General features: G+C 37.3%; 1 protein-coding gene across 1 annotated transcript in view; it reads right to left on the minus strand.

Annotated features, from left to right (window-relative positions):
• GRIN3A (glutamate ionotropic receptor NMDA type subunit 3A) overlaps positions 1-20373 on the minus strand; it is a 235045-nt gene that overhangs the window by 152170 nt on the left and 62502 nt on the right. Inside the window, exon 2 of the mRNA XM_007499642.3 lies at positions 14443-15047. Within this exon, the coding sequence (XP_007499704.2) occupies positions 14443-15047 (605 nt within the window). The remainder of the gene's footprint in view (positions 1-14442; positions 15048-20373) is intronic.

The following is a 20373-nucleotide window of genomic DNA, read 5'->3' on the forward strand; positions in this document are numbered from 1 at the left end:
GAAGTCAATTAGTAGAAGCTTACAGGATGCCCACTTAAATGAACACATAAGAATAACTAATAAGGAAAAACGTTCTCCCTTGAAATCATTTTTATAATTAATCTCCTTAGTAGACCCTTTTACATGAATGGTACAAAAGTATAGCTTTGTTCTAACATTTTTTTAATCAAACAAAAATGACAAATTAGTGGAGTTCAGATTAATGAGATTTTATTAATGTAATAATTTTTCTATCAAATGTCCAATTGGTAGCACTTTTATGAATGTGCCAGCTTAGAGTTTGAAATATATAAAGAAGGGAATCTCAGGTATAGTATGCCTTATATGTTGGAATTAAAATGAGTGGATTTCAAAGAAATAAGAGAAAAAATAGGAAGGAACCTATATTCTGGGACTCTAAAAAGTTTATTCAAAAGAGATGAGACCTTATGGAATTATCATGAATTATTATAAGTAGAGAGAAAAAGGAGGTTTCTTAAGAAACCAGTTATGACTTCATACCAGGTAGTTCATTGATAATTTTAAAGGATATATAAAAGAGCCAGAAGTGAGAGCAGGCATTTGAGGAATTCAAAAGATTGGTATAATCCTTTAAAAATTGCTTCAGGTCTGTTTTCAAACCTGGCTTCAGATGCATTCTAGCTGTGTAGTCACTTAACCTTCATTGCCTAGCCCTTAACACTTTTTGCCTTGGAACCAATACACAATATCAATTGTAAAATAGAAAGTAAGAGTTTAAAAAAATAAGGGCTTTAGGAAAACTAAAGCTCACCATAATAACCCAAAGATCGAGATGGACATTAAAAAGAACAAAAAGAACTTAACAAAAGCTATCCTTAGGAGGAAGACGATGATGAAGAAACTACTTTTTATGTTTAGCTCCTTTTTTGTCTCAGACACTTGGACTACAAAAATAGAAGAATGAACTGGTACTAGGTTTCTTAAAAGGTATGTACACTGAGCAAAAGTTCTGGAAGGTTCTACCAAATCCAATCTTAATTAGATAAAAAAGTGAAAATTTAATGGGGTTCAAATTAATGAAGTAATACTGTAACTTCTTTCCTTTTGATCAGATGGCATAATACCAGCACCTTATGAGTCCTGAGAAGTGGTGATATCATCTTAGATGAAGAGAATACCAAACATAGTCTGACATAGCTCAGACTATAGAAGAGTTGATTTCAATAAATTTAGAGATAGGAAAGAAAGGGACCACTGGATAAAGGATATTCAAAGATAAAAATGGGCTCAAAAGCACTGAGATCCAATTTCAAATAATTTCAATGATGAAAGGTTTTAGTTCTAGGCCTGGAAATAGACTGCTCTTGTCCAAAGATGAATGTTGCTAAGTATGTGGAGGTCAGAACCAAGGCTATCTACTGGGTCAAGAATTTTTGACAACCTTTGAAATAGAAAGCAATACAAATTATCCTTCCACACTATAACAACTCTTTTCTGAGAGGCAGTGTTTTGTAATGAACAGTGATGGATGTGGAGGCAGCTACAAGAGTTCAAATTCTCCTATCACTTATGAATAATATGACTATGGACAAGTCACTTACGCTCGTTAAGCCTCAATTTCCTAATCTATAAAATGAGAGTAACTATACTTATTATTTCACAGGGTTGTCATGAGGAAAGTACTTAGCAAACCTTAAAGACCTGCATAAATGTGAATCATTTCTGCTTATATAGTAATGTCTGCAGTGGTGGAAAAATAGAGATTACAAAGCATTACCTAATTTTTATATCATTTAGGTATTAATCCAATTGTTGGCATTTTAAGGTGTCTTTGTTCAATGACTGCTGAAGCAAGAAAAATACAAAATGCACTACTCAAAATACTGAACAAAATTCATGTTGATGCTTTTTCTATAAATGAAACCAGAATGTATAAACAAGTTGTAGCTAAATGTAAATACAACTCATAGATTCTCCTTGGAGAAATGGGCTTGATTTCCTTGCTAAGTGAAGAGACCTGACAGTCAGTGACAATACAGGTTCAAAGTACAAATTAATTTGCAAAACATTATAGAGGATGACAGAAGACTACACTCAATATCATCTCAGAGAATAGGGGGGGAAAGCAATTTAAGAGGAAATAAGCCTTTAGGGAGCTTTGTGAGAGATTCAGCTTAGGTGAAACCTAAAGAACAATAAGCAGATACAAAATGGAACAGACCTTCCTGGCTCCTATAGCAATATGTTCTCATCAGTTATGATAATAAAAGTATCACAATAACAATATACTGTATGAGAGAATAGTGATGGCAATCAAAAAGACAAAGTTGTTAACAGCAGCTGGATGTGTGTGTGTGTGTATGAAATTCCTTTTAGAACAGAAGTTAAAGGCATCTGAAGATTTATTTCAGACATAGTTCAAAGCACATTCCAAAAGAATTAAAACAATCACAGATGGTGCTATGTTTTTTTTTTTATAAAAAAGGTAACTGAGAAGACAATAGCAACTTGTAACCCGCATTGCCATTTTCTTATTGATATAAAAATCTTTATAGAGAGAGAAAGGACTTTGCATATATTGAAGGTAACCTTGATGAAGACATGAAATAGGAATAGATAGGTTTGTAGTTCTGTGTCTGATGATTTCATGTGGCATGCTAATTATGCAACGGAATCTATATCTATACAAAATGTATAGATAATTTAAAAGGCTGTTGTGCCTAATGTTTGCTGGCTTTTAAAAATCATTTGATTGGTAAGTAAAAATACAGATTCAAAGGTTCTCAAACAAATTGTCTCACACATAGGGCCAAGTTATACAAGATTTTTATAACAATACTGACATAGTGATAACTTTGTTTTATAACAGCATGCAAAGCACAAAACAAGGAGATATATGTTCACCTAATGTTCGTCAGTGATTTGAAGAATGCTGTGTATTGAATCCAAAGACTTCTTTATTAATGACAATGTTCTTTAAATGCTCCTTTTGTCCAATAGCATTGTGTTTATTGCATCAAATGTTAACCCTCAAAACTTAAAAGCTTCTTCCATATAGGTCATAGTAATGTGAAAGACATTGGGTTGGGAATTTATGATGGCAAAACAAAGTGTGTGTGTGTGTGAGGGTGTGTGTGAGGGTGGGGGGAGGAGAGAGAGAGAGAGAGAGAGAGAGAGAGAGAGAGAGAGAGAGAGAGAGAGAGAGAGAGAGAGAGAGAAGAGGGTGGAGAGGGTAGACTCAGGCAGGATGCTATTAGCAACATACTTAGTGACTAGAGAACTGGCAGTGGAATTAGAAATACTTAGGTTCAAGTCTTGCCTTTAAAAGGTACTGGTGTTGTGACTCTTGGCAAGTCACTTAACTTCTTTATATGACAGACAATTCTCTAAGACTAAATTTGTAGAGTAGATGCTAATCTGCATTGATAGAGAAAGTTCCTCATATTTTTAGTTCCTTATACTGATGAAATTACATGTCTAGCCCATTTTGTGTATATAAACATACATATGTCTATATGTGTATATTTATAGGTGTGAGTACATATACACACATATGTATTTATAGAGTATACTAACCTAATACATATATTGTATAGGTCCTACTGCTATACCAGTACCCTGGGTGAAAAGTTGACTAGGAAGATAGGATTGGTCTACTTTTTATTTGGAAAACTGAGCAGAAGGTAACATTTGATTTGTTCCTATTTGGGATGTTGCTTGGTACTCTTATTGGTCATAAGGCACTTAGGCTTATTGAAAAAGTCCATTTTTTTAAATTTAAAAAAGGTAACAGTGCCAGTGTCTTTTGCTAAAAGAATAATTTGATTTGAGGAGTTTCAATGACAATATGAATAATACCCTCAACTATTAATTTGTATGAAATGAAAAGAAAAGTGGTAGAATTTATCACTTCTTTTTTAGAAATGAAGCAAGACAAGTCAGATTGGACAGAATATAGATTTTTTGATTCTGTGACTACACTACCAAAAAATCATAGAAAGAAGGAACAATAAAACTGGGAATAAAATCTATTTTCACAAGTTTTTCCTTTGTTTTAAGTGCATATTAACCACAAATATGATACTTATGAGAGAAATTCTCTGCAGGATATTTTATTATAGATCTGAAATAGTGATTAGGGATTCCAGTGAAATGAAGGTTTGGCATGACTAATAAAAAAATTGGTGAGGTAAAAAGAAGGAAGAATGGAAGGAAAGAAGCACTTATTAAGCATCTAGCATGTGCCAGGCACTGTGCTAATTATTTTACAAATATCTCATTTGATCTTCACAGTAATCCTGAATGGGAGATACTATTATTATTCCTATAGTTGAGCAAACAGAGGTAGACATAGATTAATAGTTTCTATAGTTAACCTATAGGTTAACAATAGGTTAATAGGTTAAGTAACTTCCCAGGATCATACAGCTTCTAAGTATCCGAGACTAAATTTGAACTCAGGTCTTCCTGACTCTGGGCCTAACACTCTATTTACAGCACCACTTAACTGCCCCTAGATAGAAAAAGATGTTTCATATACACCAAAATATCCATAGCAGTGTCTCCCATATTAGCAAGAAACTGGAAAGAAAAGAAAATGTGCCTCCCTTAGAGAATGAATAATCATTATCTCTTTAACACCAATATTCTTCCCATGATACTTCAGTGCCTGCCTAGACTCCTAGAACACAGTGTCAGTAAAATCTAAATTATAAGTGGTCCAGAGGATAAGGGTGGGGGGTGAGGGTGGGGAACACAAGTGGTTGTTGTAAAGCAGATTGAAGCATATTTGCAATAATAACTTGCTTTTAAGAGATAGCATAAAAAGCACAATCGAGAGCATATATGATGGGAGAAAGTGGGATAATTACGTAGTGTAAATGCCATTTTGGAACCTTTAAGATCTTAAAAGAAACAGAGGGAAGTCATTGGCACATTGAGGTGAGCTTCTAAGAAGATTTTAAAGAAATATGTGGATATGAAAAATGGGAAATGGGAAAGTGTCGATGACTAGCTTCTGATCAATGCTGCTGGAGGATACATTCATACTGATGAGATTGTAGGACTGCCTAAGAATGTAAATTAGACATACCTTAGTCATATGTACTTGGATTTCAACATGGCATTTGACAAAATCAAATATTTCCCCAAGGAAAAATGTGATCTGGATGACAGAGCAACTGGTAGATTTGGCACTAGTTGAATACTGATAGTGATATGGTGCCCAAAACAGTGGATGTGCCTTTGGAATACATTGAGAGAGAGAGAGAGATGTAGCTTTCAGGAATAAAGACTGACAGTCTCTGTGTAGTCTGTCCTGGTCATACCACATCTAGAATTTTGTGTTTAGTGCTCAGTGGCACTTTTTTTTTTTTTTGAGGGGTAGGAGAAGGTGAGACACTCTTGTGATTTCATCATTATAGCAACTTCCTGGTAAGAAAACTGTCTCTATCAGCACACACTAGCAAGTTACTCTATAACTTAGTGTTTGTTAGACAGTTACTTAGAAACACTGAATGAATGTTCTTCCTCCTCCTCCTCCTCCTCCTCCTCCTCCTCCTCCTCTTCCTCCCACCTCTTTCCTCCTACTCTTCCTCATTCCCTTCTTCCTCACCCTCCCATCTCTTTCCTCTTCCTCTTCTGTCACATTTTAGTAAAATCAATGTATTAAAAATTTGGAGCTTGTCTTAAGGAAAATAAATAAGAGAATGTTAAGATGCATGACTATACTGTAAAGGTTGAAGGGAATGGGGATGTTTAGACTAGAAGAGAGAAGTTATAGGAGGACATGATGATTTTCTTCATATATCTGATTTACTTTCATGAGGTGTTGAATTTGTTCTGCCAGAGTCCAGAAGGAAAAACCAGGCCCAAGATGTGGAAATTATAGGGAAGTAGGTTTTCACTCAATAAATAGGAAAAACACTGATGATAAATATTTTCCACAAAAAGGACAGCCTTAGGAGTTGTAAATCCCCTGTCATTTGAAGTATTCAAATAGAGGCTGATTAAGCACTTGGGGAAAAAATAAGTGGGTTTCATGCTTAAGGTAAGTGCTGAACAAAAGAACTGTCACTCTTTTACTCTACAACATTCAGTGACTCCTTGTTGGCTAACATATATAGTATAAGTTCTCAGTTATGGCATTCCAGACCTACTACAATCTAGCTCAATCAACCTGTCAAGCCTTATCTCATCCTATTCCTCTTCATGTATTCTTTCAGCTAAATCTACTCTTTTAAGGCTTCTTCTTCCATTCTGTTTTTTTTTCCATCTCCATTCTTTTGTTCCTGTGGTTGCCATACCTGTAAGAAATTTCCCCCACCTTCTTCTTGAAGTCTCTCTCTTTCTTCAAGCTGAACTCAAGTGCTAAATCTATGAAGTCTTTGCTGACTCCTGCCAAGTAAACTGTTCATCTAGTACTCCAATTTTCTTATAGCACATTGCCTGAATGTCTCTTTTCCCTCATTTCCATTTCCCACATTATCTTTGTGCCTGTTCTTTCCAGTGCTCTGAACATAGTTGGCATTTAAGAGCATTTAATGTATATTTAGTTGAATTTAATAAGCTCTTGGTCTGTTCATACTCTAGAATTCAATAACATTCTGTTCATTTCCCACTTCAGTGATAATCTAGAATTAGAGCTTTGGTAATAAACAATTGTCCAGGTGCTCTAAGACAGGATAGGATTCAAGAGAACTAAATAAAAGCACTGAATATCCAGTGACCCTCCTTGTGATTTCCTTTGAATTTAGAGTGAGAGATGGGGTATTTCCTGAAGTAATTTTCTTGTGCTTGCCTAATCTCATGTCCTGAAAATAGCTTTGGCAAGTATGCTATTGTGGGTGGAGGTACACAGCTCCAGAATCTCACAAAAAGGGACATCTATATTTTCTGGCCAGGAAAAATAGCATTAGCTAAAGTCAGCATTTGTTTACATGGGAAGGACTTTCCTCAAATAGTCTACTCTTCCCGCGGACAGTGACCATCCCAAGTTCATATCCAGTGTTTCTTTAAAACAGCAGCTTCCAATGACTACTGTGGTCTAATCTGTAGATATGTATGGCACTTTGACTCCTTTGCCTACAAGAGAATTATCACAGAGAGATGAAAATTGTGCTTTTGTTTACTACAGAATATCTTGAACAATGTGTGGACAAGATGTGAATTCTGCTTTTCCCCCTCCTCTCAAAGACATTCTGCTAATGATCTAGTGTGTCTTTATGAAAAATAGGTGAAAGCCTGTGTAAATTCTGCCCATCCTAGGTCCCCATTGTCTCATTGCTTTTGTTTGGGCAACAACAGTGAGGATCACTAAGATTGTACTACCAAATGGTGTAGTAATACTCAGACTAGGCCTGGGGAACAAGTGACCTAGGGGATCACCGAGAGACAAACACAGAGATAATAGGTTTCAGGTCAATTAGGATAGTGCCTATCACAAATTGGAAATATGGATGAAGCACTGAAGCCTTGAGGTGAGAGAAAGAAAAGGGATTTGAGATCCTAGTAAGAGAAGGTTAAAAGAGATGAAGTATGCAATCTTACTTGGGTCTATCATATCAAGGAAACATATGAATTGAGAAAAAATCATGACTTATTTTGTCATTGGTATTATGAGTCATGTGAACTGTATATAGATCCAAAGGGAAAGTGGGAGAAAGGGGAGGGTTACTTGATGACCTTTGGAAAGGGGAGGAACATTTTTCTGATTGTCAATGGACTAGAATATAACTCCTTCTGAGGACTTTTTGGGGCTATTTATTATCTGTCCTAGATCCAATGACCTGTTAGTCTTAGGGCTTTCAGGGGAGCTGAGAACTCCTAGAGATACATAAGGCAGTTTCTGATGCTTCCAATAAAGATCCTGGGTAGGAACAATATGACTTAAAGAGATTATTCTTGAGAGAAGTTCCCAAGGTAAACCTAGTTGGTTATGCTTGGTGCCAGAGCCCATAGTTACTTGCAAAAAGCAGTGGGGAGAAGAAACTGACACAAGGAGACAGATTCACAGAGATAAATAGGAAGAGAGGAAGACAGGAAGGGAAGGAAGGGGAGGCAGGGGTAGATACAGAAACAGACAGAAAAAAGGAGAGAAAGAGGTCATGAAAGAGACCAGGTTCTCAATGACTGCTATATGAATACTGGAAATTATGTCCTAAATTAAATAAATAAAGAGGAGAGAAACTGAAAGAACCAGAGTGTAGCCTTTACAAGTACAAGGAAAAGGAAAGGATAAGAAAATGAGCAAATAGGGAGAAAACCCCAATATTATAGATAAAATATTTCTTACTTTATCAGGCACTGGGCTAACAGATATTATAGATGAAAATATATTGAAGTCACCAGAAACAAAAAAAAAATAACATTAACTTCCAGAACCACTCAGGAAATAAGCCAAATGGACATGAGACAAAAATCCCTTATAGAAATTGAAGAGGTATTTGGCATTACCAGAGATCTGACATCTGCAATGAGAAATTTTTTATCAGTAAAAACAATCCAGGAAAAAATCAATAACAAAAATAAACTATATGGGGATAGTAGTGGAAAATGTGAATAAAGTTAAGAATAAGTAGGAGATAAAATTATCAAACTGAAAATTAAACTGGTAGAAAGATTGGTTTATATATATATAAATGAGAATAAAAGACAACTCTACTGGAAATGGACTTGAAAACTTTATAGAAGTATCTATAACAAATACTGAGCTTACTGAGCTAATTCAAAAGCAGATAGCTGAAAAATTCAACAAAAAAGCATAACCACCATTTTGTTTTAGAAAAGTGCACAAGAAAACTCAGAAGTCATAAGATCAAATAAGAGAGAGAGAATAGATTAATCAAATTCAATGAACATCAGAAAGAAATAACAGATTTCACTTACCCAGGTGCATTGTTGCCAACACATTTACAAGTCTTTCTATAAGAAAAAAGAAAAACTCAAGCATTTGCCATGGAAATTAGTTTAGGAACCAATCTCAAGGTCAATTTCTAATCATGTCAGCCTGAGTGGGGACATTTGATATGTAAATTAATAGTGAATTTCAAGGTGACATTGAGTCTTACAAGGATTGTGCCTGGACCATGGCATCCTTTCCTGGGTCAGTAGTAACCATGACAACTTTAATCCTAGTAAATACTGCAATTCTGCTACAAAGGCAATGATAGAAGGTAAACAGTGCTGGTGTTAAGTTTATTCATCTTTCTGTGGTTCATTTTCTTCTTCTGCAAAATGAGGGAGTTTGACTAGATGGCATTTAATATCCAGTCCACTTCTAAATCTATGATCCTATATCTTGGGTAGAGAGGATCTTGGTTTCTTATATCTCTCCTGTGCCTATGAAAAAAATGAACTTGTTGGGAGAAAGAAAAATATCTATCTGTGGATATATTGGAAAGACATATATGTATATATCTCTACTCTTACATACTTATGCATCCATATTTTAGACTTTGGGAAACTTCATTCAAAACAAAGTCTAGAACCAGGAAGTAAGTGACAGATATTAAGAGCAGATAGGAAAATAGATATCACAACATGACACATTTTTCTCTATGGTAGAGATATAGAATGCCTTCAGGCTTGAGTTATGGACTTAAAATTCTATTTAAGATAGCTTATTGATTTAATAAATTTCATTATCTGGTTTCTTTGTTCAAAATTCTAGCTTGCCAGAGAATTTGTGCTAAAGCATGATCTCACTAATGCTAAGATTATTTTAAATTAGGTAATAGTCTGGTATTGAATGTTTTTAACATCAATATAAATGTATTACTTTCAAGTGTAGGCAGTAAATCATACTTTGCTTACAAAGTCTTAGTGAATAAGTTTCATTCAGTTTAGGGGTCTGCATTAGTGAAACTTAGCCTAATCCTTAGACTATGAGCTTTTTGGGAGCAAGGATGGTCTCTTGCTTTTCTTTATAGTCTTGAGAGCTTAGCACTGGGTCCAGCACACAGTAGGCACTTGATAAATGCTCTTTGACTATCTTTAGGAAAGTAGATTAGAAAGTGTGAGAGAGAGAAAATACAGAGACTTTTGGAAGGAAAGCCTGGTGGAGCTGCAAGAGTTGATGAGGGCCTTAAGAGGTTGATATACTGAACTTTGATAGTTAACAGTGAGAGAAGACACAGCAAACCACCTTTCATGCTTCAATATACAAGACTATTTGGGTATCTAGGTGGCACAATGGATGCATCACATAATTTTGGGGGAACTCACAACTTTAGATGGAGAAATAAAGGTTGAAGGCAGTGAGGAAAGGGTTGATGAAAATGGAAAATGGCTTCCCTCACTACTCCCGGAGTCCCTGAATTACTTGAGGGAGACAAAATAGAGATCTCCCCTCAGTGAAGACTTTCCCCTTGTTGGTTGCGCTGGACCTCAAGGAAGTCTTCTCTATTAGGAGAGGTATATGGGATCTCAATCCAGATATGTGCTGCTCACAAGCCTCTCCCTCATATCTTCTTGAAAACTTGCAACAAGATGGAGCCTGCCATTGGGCTTACTCTCTAGATGTAGATAAACAAGATTGAATTTGCTAACTGACTGCTTATTTGACTTAATTGTTGATTGGGGCAAAGGGTCAAGGTTAGAGGGGCTCTAGTTGCCCTAAATCTCTTTCTAAATAAAACTAATTACTGAAGTACAAGGTTTTCTCGTACCCAGGGGAGAGGTAGAAAAATGGGGAGAGCACTGCTCACCAATTTGAATCCAGTATCTCAATAGTTCATGGAATGCAAGTTTTTGAAGAAATTAGGTTTCTTGACAGGAACCAAGCGCTGTCTAAAAAGGAACCCTCACTATTAGGATTTCTGTTTGTGGCAGAAATCTCCACAGGTGTCTTGAAAAAGGCCTGAGAAGCAGCATCTCCTTCCACTCCCTTCTGTGTCTCTGCACCCAAGACCCTGCTCCTCAGGAGAATTTCCCAGAAGTTCTTGTTCAGTTTTCAACTGTCATTCCTACATTTCAATTTCCCTCAATGGTTCTTTTGTCCTACTCCCCATCATTATGGTTAACGGACTCATTTCATGAGTTCAAATCTGGCTTTAGACACTCACTAATTGTGTGATCCTGTACAAATAACTTAACTCTGCCTCAGTTCCTCATATGTAAAATGACCTGGAGAAAGAATTGGCAAATTCCTCTAGTATCTTTGCCAAGAAAACCCCAAATGGGGTCACAGAGATTTAGGCATGGCTAACAAATGACTTATTAATAACCTCATGCAGAACACTTTGCATGATATTCAGTGCATTCTATTAAAATAATGAAGAAAGCAATATCTTAGAAGTAATTCTATTAAGATTAAAATTTTATTTTGCTAAAAGATTAGTTATTAGAATAATGAATTTATGTGGAGACCTCATCACTGAAGAAGCCAGATAACTAAGATGTCAACAGCTATGTAATAAGAAGCCTGAGTGAAAACACTTAACTCATTAAGTTGACAATGGAGTTGGCAGCAGAAGCATAATCTGCTAATTTACCAACCACTGATGTTGCTGATGAACTTGAACTATTTGATAGATATTAGTTGTGATATCTCACTATTCCCCATAGAACTGAAAGATTATGGTAATCTATATCAGAGAAGTCTTCAGAATTTTTGAAATCTGTTGAGCCCATATAATTGTTATTTGGTCTTGCCCACATATAAAAAAAATCAATGGATGTTAATAATGGAATACAAGAACCTCAAAGGTATAAAATATACATTTCCTTGTACATCCATGCCTAAAAAGAATTAATCACCAGCTTATATTAGTCACTATTTGTATAGATATGTAAAAAAATAAAAATAAACGTTAGTAATTATTTGGATCTGAAAGTCAATACTCAGAAAGTCTTTCATTTAAAACTTAAAAGGGATAATTTCATCAGCTCATTCCATAGTATGTGATGATATTAGCAATTCAGAATGCAAGCTGACATTTCTTTTACATAGCTCACTATTCTATTTTCTTTGGGGCTAAGAAGTGGAGGCAGCCTCATGTAACTGGGTGACAGTTAAGATTCCTACTATGGGACTGTGACTTCTAGCCAGACACTAACCAACTTCCTAACATTGGGAGATGGAGAAAATAAATAATGCTGAAAAAAGTATTGGGTGAGTGCATTTAGGATTCAGTCTTCATAGCTGACTTTCCCACCTTTTGACTACCTTGAAATATTCTGTTTTGGTTATGCTCCAAAGGGAATTTACAAACTTGTAAGTATGTTTTTTGAAGTTCAACCAGATGCGCTTGAAAGTATATCCTAGCATTAAGCCTATCATCTTATATTGTGCTCTTATGAAGTCCTTTGAGAGAGGTTAGAGAAAGCAACCCCATGTTCCACAAATGTATAAGGCAGCAAAAATTGGTCCCAGACCTGTACAAATTTATATTACCAATGCTTGTGAATGTTTCCTCTTGTGACTCTCTATGCCGCTAGTTCAAAATAATTTGTGTAAGTAACTAGTCATTGAAAGCCCTAGGTTACACGCTCATACAAAGTCTTTTAAAACAAAAATAAAAACTAGACATTATTCAGCGAGCAAGGCCCAGTAGCCCTTTTGGATAGGTGTTTTTCAAAATGTTATAGTTATATGCTCGTTTTCATGACTTAGACCATGCCAACCTGAGATCATCGCAACTGCTTGATAATTTGTCAGCTCTGTGTCTCATCCATCAGTGTTTTGAGGGTGACACAGTTGGGAGGAGGCAGCGCAAAGTCTTTGAATGCCCACTACCCATATGATTTATTGAAAAACAAAAACAAAAACAACCAGGCAGCCTTTTTGATGTGCGAACACAGTTTCAACCACAAGTTATTCATCTCTTTAGTTTCTCAGCTTTTTAATGAAAGGACAGACTCATCTTGTTCATAGTAAGACAGAGAGAAGTTACATGCCTTACTCAATGTCTTTTGTAAGCCAGTGAAGGAGTGAGTCAATTCATGGTCTTTCCATTGGGAGACATTTTTCTAATATATGTTATTTTTGGCCATGTAAACTGTAAGTAAGCATGATTTCTAGCCAATAAATCAAGATTTTTATTTATACCTTTATTGTGAAGGATAATAATTTGTTGGTTTAAGTCAGACTTTCTGCTTTGAATTCAAGTGTCAGTGTCTGAAATTATGTGAGGCATCCTTATAAAATGCAAGATGTCTGAAATGAAAGCATACTTGTAGAAGTTCAAACATTTTCATCTGTGCTTCAGTGAAAGAAGAACATTTAACTTGAGAACTAACAAATGATTATTCTTGAAAAGTGCTGTAAAAACTAATGGGTGACTCTGAATTGTTATTCCCTAAGCAAATATTTGCTGCACTTAATCTTGGACATGTATACAAATGTTCCCACTTGATTCTCTTAAAGCAAGTCGAATATCCTACATAAGCTCACACCAGGAGCAGGTTTTCATGGGGATATACGTAGGGATGTCCTATGTACCTTTAAGCACAGGACAGAGAACAGTATAGGTAGAAAATCGCCCTTCTAGAGAATTCATGTTCAGTCTTTATACTGTTCACTGACCCTGAGTAAGGAGAATACATCTTTCTTTGTCCTTATTGAAAGTATTTTCTTCTTTCCTGGCAGCTATGTGATATGTTCCCAGGTGTAGGAATCTTTTCATCTAAAGCCAATAGAGTCGAGTAATTGGAGTGTTAAAGTTTCTGTGAGGAAGATATAGATTTGGATCCTAAGTCTGACACCAGTCCTTAGGACTAGGGGAAAGTGGTCTGCCCTCTGTGAGTCTAAATTTTCTCATCTGTGGAACCATTTTTTTGCCTTTTTTTGTATCCTTAGCACTTAGCAAAGTGCCTGACATGTTATAAGTTTATTAACAAATTTTTATTAATTTGACTGGACGTGGCTCACATGAGATAAGGAATTTCTGGATCTTTCATTTACTATCTGTGTGACCTTGAACAAATCAGCTTTCTTCCCTGAGCTTATTTTCCAGTCTGCAAAATGAATGGGTTGGGCCAGATGACCTTGGGTGTCCCTTCCATATAAAAAACAATGTTCTTAAATAAGTAAAGCACTTAATTAGTGCTTCCACAAAGGTGGGCAACAGTTACTTCTTTATATTTTTGTTAATCTTATATTGGCACAACTACCCTGGAGAGGTGAAAGGTATGGGAAAGAAGAGAATTTATTCAGTGCCTTACCAAAGGAAGGAGAAAAAGTATACTCATTTAACACTATATGGGGTCTACTTTACATTCTAATTTTTAAAGTGTGATAGTGTGATAATCAGTTACAGAGATATATCTAAGCCATTGTAGAAGATCTAAGAGATGATAGATTAGTGGATAATCAATAGGCTTAGTCTTTTAGGGCTCATAAACTTCATATCCATCTTAGTGTTTTAAGCTACTAACAGACAGAAAGGGAGATTTCTGGAAGTAGAAGGTGATGGGATTTCTGTTTGATTTACAAGTGTAGCCTTATAAAAGAGGAGACAAAACAGAGAAATGATTTCCTACCTTGATAAATATTGCCCTGAAGTGAGATTGGTGACTCCCTCATCCATGCAATTCATGGTACTGGGAATGAGTGCAAGTTCTGGCTGGACCATGGTGGCTGTGGCAATGGCTCTTGCCACCAGTTCCATTGCATCCTGCACGTAATGTTCAAAGATAGATTGGGTGGTCTTTCCATGTGCAATGAGACCCAGAGGCAGACCTTCTGTCCTCAGTTCCTCCACATTCTGGGAATCCCCCAGAACCCAGTGGAGCTCCAGAGGCAACCCTCCAAACTGGGTGGTGATTTCAAAAATCTTCCGGATGCTTTCCATGTCACAGCCAAACATCACCATGGTGGGAGTGGTGTCCTTTATGTTCTCAAGCTGGACTTGCAAGAAGCTCAGTAGGTCTTGCCTCGAGGAGAGGTTGGCTGTGATATTGATAATGGATCCCAGGTGGAACTTGGCACTCTGCTGGGTGAGGAGGAGGAAGTCTGTGATGTTCCAATCTTCCTGGCATAGCAGCAAGCTGAAATTGTACCAGTTGTTCATGGTCAGGATTGAGACAGTGACATCAGCATCAGAACTTAATGAATTTTCTAAACTCAGCTGTAGGTGAAGGGGATTCTGTGTTTAAAAATATGAAAAAGAAGAATTAGAAAGCTTCACTGGCTTCCTGCAGCCTACTGACTCATGTCCAAATTCCTTAGCCTGGCATTCAAAGTCCTTCACAAGCTGGCTCTGTCCTGCTGTTCCAGTATTACCTCCCACTAGCTAATTTGGATTATTTGCCATCTCCTAAATACATCCTGCACTCACCTACCTCCATGTTTTTGCTCACCTTAGCACCACCCCTTTACCCCCATCTCCATCTCATCTCTGCCTGTTGGTAATCAATCAATACATGTTTTTAAAGCACCTGTGATGGGCCAGGTACTATGCAAGATGCTTGAGATATAAAAGATGAAAATGAAATGGTTGCAGCCCTCAAGAATATCCTACTGATTCTTTTAGGACCAGTTCAAATGCTTCCTTCTTGCCCCAAACCCCTCAGTCAAAAGTGATCCCTCTCTCATCTGCTCCCCAAACATTAGCTCTGGACTAAATACTTTCCAAAGACCGGAGTCTTTGCCTCATCTGTATTTCCTTCAGTACTTGGCACGGCGCTAGAGACAGCATGGCATAGTAGTAAGAGTTTTGTCTACATATTAAATTCTTATCCAGTGAAAAAGATTACATAATTTCTGAGCAGAAAGTAAGCTCCTTGAAGGCAGGGATTGTTTCACTTTGATCTTTATATTCTCTAATGCCTAGTACAATGCCTAACACAGAGTAAGCCCGTAATAGTGACATAACTAGTGTGTTAGCCCATTTGAATGCTATATTTAAAAAGGATCTGCCACTGATGCAATAGCTTTATGACCCTTGGTCAGTGTCAGTCTCTTATTCTTTTCCAGTATCAGTTTCCTCCTTTATAAAATGGGTATAATAATAGCTACAATACTTTCCTCACTGGTTTGTTGTTTGGATCAAATTAAATATATGTAAAGCATTTTACAAAATTTAAAGTGCTATAGAGATGTGAGCTATTATCATTGTATGTAGTAGACATTTAATAAATTATTGAAGAAAACCAAAGGGGTAAAAACATTTAATGGTTTTTTTTTTCCATTCTCCTCCTCCCCCATCCTCTCCCAGGTTTAAATAGGTCTCATGAGTGGTATTAAACACTACAAAACTCTTTCCTTCCTCATATTTTTATTAGGTAAGTGAAAACTATGCATGCATATAGTAAGGGATATAATTCTAACCACTGCTGCAGCTTCACACACAAATACAAAAACCCAACTGTCACATCATGTTGTTTAATTTTAGTGCTCTGTGTTGGGTCATGCACCATGAACTAGGAATTCATTGAAAAATCCAAAGCACTCCCTCTCCCCATAAGCAGCATTAGCCAAAGGTACCATCATAAAAAAGCTTATTTACAAGCAGCCCATTTGCAGTATGTAATTGGCAATTAAATTAAATTCTACTCTTTCCAAGGACAGATTTATGATCAGTCCATGATATAAATCTATAGGGTGGGATAAGAAAAGCAAGCAATTATAGATGTTCCACATTGGGGGGTAATCTCTTCCTTCTTAGTGAATGGGGAATCTTTTGCACAAGAGAATTTGATGGGAGTAAACATTTTAAATGGATCAGTGGATTCCTGCTGTACAGATATCATAAAATCAACAAAATGCAAGTAGACTCACTTTCTCAACAGGTCTCCCCTAAGGCCTGCCTGATTGGTAAAGTTTGTGGTATTCACATGCTGAGCAGAATTAACATCAGCTAAAAGGGGGTGATCCCAGCTGGGGGAGGTGTTTATACTTGCTGAACTCATGTATCCTATTTACAAAACCCCTTTTTTTCACTCCTAGTGTTTCTCTCTCTGTCTCTGTCTATTTCTCTGTCTCTGTCCTTGTCTCTCTCCCTCTCACTGTCTTTCTCTTGCTGCCTCTCTGTTCTCTCTCTCTCTCTCTCTCTCTCTCTCTCTCTCTCTCTCTCTCTCTCTCTCTCTCTCTGTCTCTTACGTTGCCTCTCTCTGTCTCTTTTTCTATCTTTCTCTCTGCCTTTCTTTCTGTCTTTCTCTCACTGCCTTCCTCTCTCTCTGCCTGTCTTTCTCTCTCTGTTTTTGTATTTCTGTTTCTCTCTCCCCCCTCTCTCTGTGTGTCTGTCTCTCTCTCTCTCTCACACACACACAAACACACACACACACACACACACACACACACACACACACACACACACACACACACACACACACTGAGCTGTTTTGGCACTCAGCCTGTCATCAAACCAACTGTGGTGAAAAGATCCCCCCCAGTGTTCTCACAGGGGACAGCTCAGCACACTACTAGGCTACTGCTGAGACAACCACTGCCCTGGCTAGGCCAGATACTTCACCTGACTTGCAGTAATTTCTTAGGTAGGAAACCTACCATCCTGTTAGCTTTCTAGCTTAACTCTTCTTGCCAGCTAGAACAAAAGTTCTATAAAATCGTGAATGTAATAAATTAAAAAGGGCATTGATTACTGAGATCTCACAGTATCTATTTATATTTGAAACCAACAACATCTTTTCACTAAAGTCATTTTCTGATCTACTCCCATATGCATACTCCCTCTCTACCTCCCCCAATTCTTTGCAGGGAGACCTGTTAATCAAATCAACATTGCCATCATTTCCAGGGAGAGTCTGCCAATCACTTTCTAGATTCTTCTACTCACTATCTTTTTGACTTCTCAGATCAATACATTCTTCCCTTGGCCACTACTTTCTTTTATGAATTATCTCACCTAAGTGGAATATACTTAAGTCCCTTGAGGGAAGAGAAAGTCTTACTTGTGGCCAATTCCCTAGTAGTTAGTATAAGTGGTGAGTAACCTCTTTAAGATTCATTCATTTATTTATTTTCATGTCTCCTGAATTTCAGAGCCCAAGGAAGTGAAATGAATTATCTAAGTTCACACAGATAGGTAGAAAGAAGCAGAGGTGGGATATAAGCCCATGTCTTCTGATAACCATTGCAAATTCCACTCTACGATACTGCCTCCACCAGTAGCCAAAATTCAGTTTTACATGTTTCTGCAATGGAGGCTGTCATAAAAGGCTTCCCCTTCCCCTTTAAGATTCTCAGCAGTGGCCTTCTATATCACAAAATCATAGATTTTCAGAGTTGGAAGGACTTTGGAAGTCATCTAGCTCAGAGGTGTATTGCAAGTAGACTGTAAAACTCCAAAACTATGGTATAATTGGGATATAGTTAGCAAAATAAATAAAAGTAATACAAAACAGGTAATATTAATCTGTGTTTCTGAAGTCAATATGCACCCATAGGGATCTCTTTCTGTTTGAGTTTCAAACTATTGACTGGATACAATCCCTACCTAATGCAAGAATCCCTTCCCCTACAACACCCAATGACTGGTTCAACCTTCATTTGAATGGATTACCAACTCCTTTTTAAGGATCTCATTCTTTCCCATAGAGATTGCTGGCCTACTTTTTATAAGTCTCCTTATCTATAAGCTAGCCTTTCTTAGCTACTGGACCTAGACCCTAAGGCAGTTAGGTTTCTTAGTAGGTGAAGATTTAGGTTTAGTGATTTGTGCTGGATCTTCTCACCAAACAAAAATGGTGCTGGTGGTTTTTGATAGGGAGGTAATTTTCTTTACCATCTCTACTCCAACAAAGCATTTTCTAAATATAATGCTGCTGTTTGTTGTTTAGTCATCACAGTTATGTCCAACTCTTCATGACCTCATTTGGGATTTTCCTGTAAATATACAGGAGTGGTTTGCCATTTCCTTCTCCAGCTCCATTTTATATATGAGGAATTGAGGCAAATAGATTAAGTGACTTGCCTGGAGTCACACAGCTACTAAGTGTCTGAAGCCAGATTTGAATTCAAGCAGATGAGTCTTCTTGATTCTAAGGCCAGTGTTCTATCTGCTGTGCCACCTAGCTGCCTTCATTCCAAATATAAACAATACATTTACTCAGTGGTCCATAGCAGGACCAGTGCAATAGTAATTTTCCTCCCTGGGGCAGATGATGATCATGCCATTTCCCGGAGTCTAAGCTTTGCAACTTACTGTTTGTGTGTCTTTGGAGGAGTCATTATATCTCCTGGAGCCCCAGGCTCCTCATCTGTTAAATGAGTTCAATGGAATAGATGATCATAAAGTCCCCTTCTAGCTCAAAATCCTATGATTAATATGTGTGCCTTTCAGGGATACAGGGAAAGGTGCTCTGGAACATAGGGGAATGTTCCTCATTAGTTCTTCATTTTATTTTTTGCTTTTGTTACCTTTCCAGCCCTCACCTCTTGTTTTCACTATTTAGTTGTCCAGCAATCCCTTTTCTCATCTATACTTCACAGCAAACTTCAGCTTTACATTGTATCTCTCTCTATGTAAGGTAGAGCACAGATGTTATCTAACTGCTTGCTACAAGATAATTCAAAAAGCTTTGTCCTAGGGGATACATTTTTATAAGAGTAAACTATACCAGGAGTTTGTCAGATTTGATGGCGGGTACATTTTAATGGAGCCAAAAGGGGGCTACTGTAATTGCCCAATCTTCAATTTATTGCTCTGGACTCCCTGAATAGTTCTGCTGGAGGGACTGTTTTGTGGACTGGGAAGAGAGCGGCTGTTAATGAAATTGTTTAATCCAGAAAGTTTAAAGCAAGCGAAAGGAGGAAATTGGGAAGGAGTCACAATGTAAGATGCTGACTCTCACTGTCTTTACAAAATAAGAAAGGCCAATAAAGATTAAAAAGCTAAGAATTAGTGAAGGTACTTGCATGCATAATTTTCTCTCTGGAGTATAGTGGGGTTATTTCCAATTAATGGTTAGGAATCCAAATGGGCTAATTAGTGAGAAGATCCAGTCCCAGCCTAGGTTCACAGCATTTTTTCTCAGACCTGCTCATCATAGAGAGCCCCCTCTGAGAGCTCCTGACACTCCCCTCCCATTGCTACACTGTGGTGGAAGTGGTGGGGTCAGTAGGGGGGTTGGTACTAGGATGAACCAATTCTCTGAGAATTTACTAGTGGAAGCAATCTGGAAAGAGTATGGAGAACAATTTGTCTGCATTATGACAGTTGCATGGCAGCATCAGAGGCCAAGGGGCTTCTCCCCACAATTCTACTGGATCAGGCCTTTTAGAGGCAGCTGGGTGGCACAGTGGATAGAGGGCTGGCCCTGGAGTCAGGAAGACCCGAGTTTCAATCCATCCTTAGACTCTAGCAAGTCACTTTGGGCAAGTGACAATATCTTTCCCTCAGTTTCCTCATCTATAAAATGAGGAAAATAAAATGCCTATCCCCTAGAGGTACTGGAAGGATCAAATGAGATAAAGCTTTTAGTACTGTATCTGGCACATAGTAAATACTA

This window comes from Monodelphis domestica, chromosome 7, assembly GCF_027887165.1.
Source record: "Monodelphis domestica isolate mMonDom1 chromosome 7, mMonDom1.pri, whole genome shotgun sequence".
Classification (NCBI taxonomy): Eukaryota; Metazoa; Chordata; class Mammalia; order Didelphimorphia; family Didelphidae; genus Monodelphis; species Monodelphis domestica.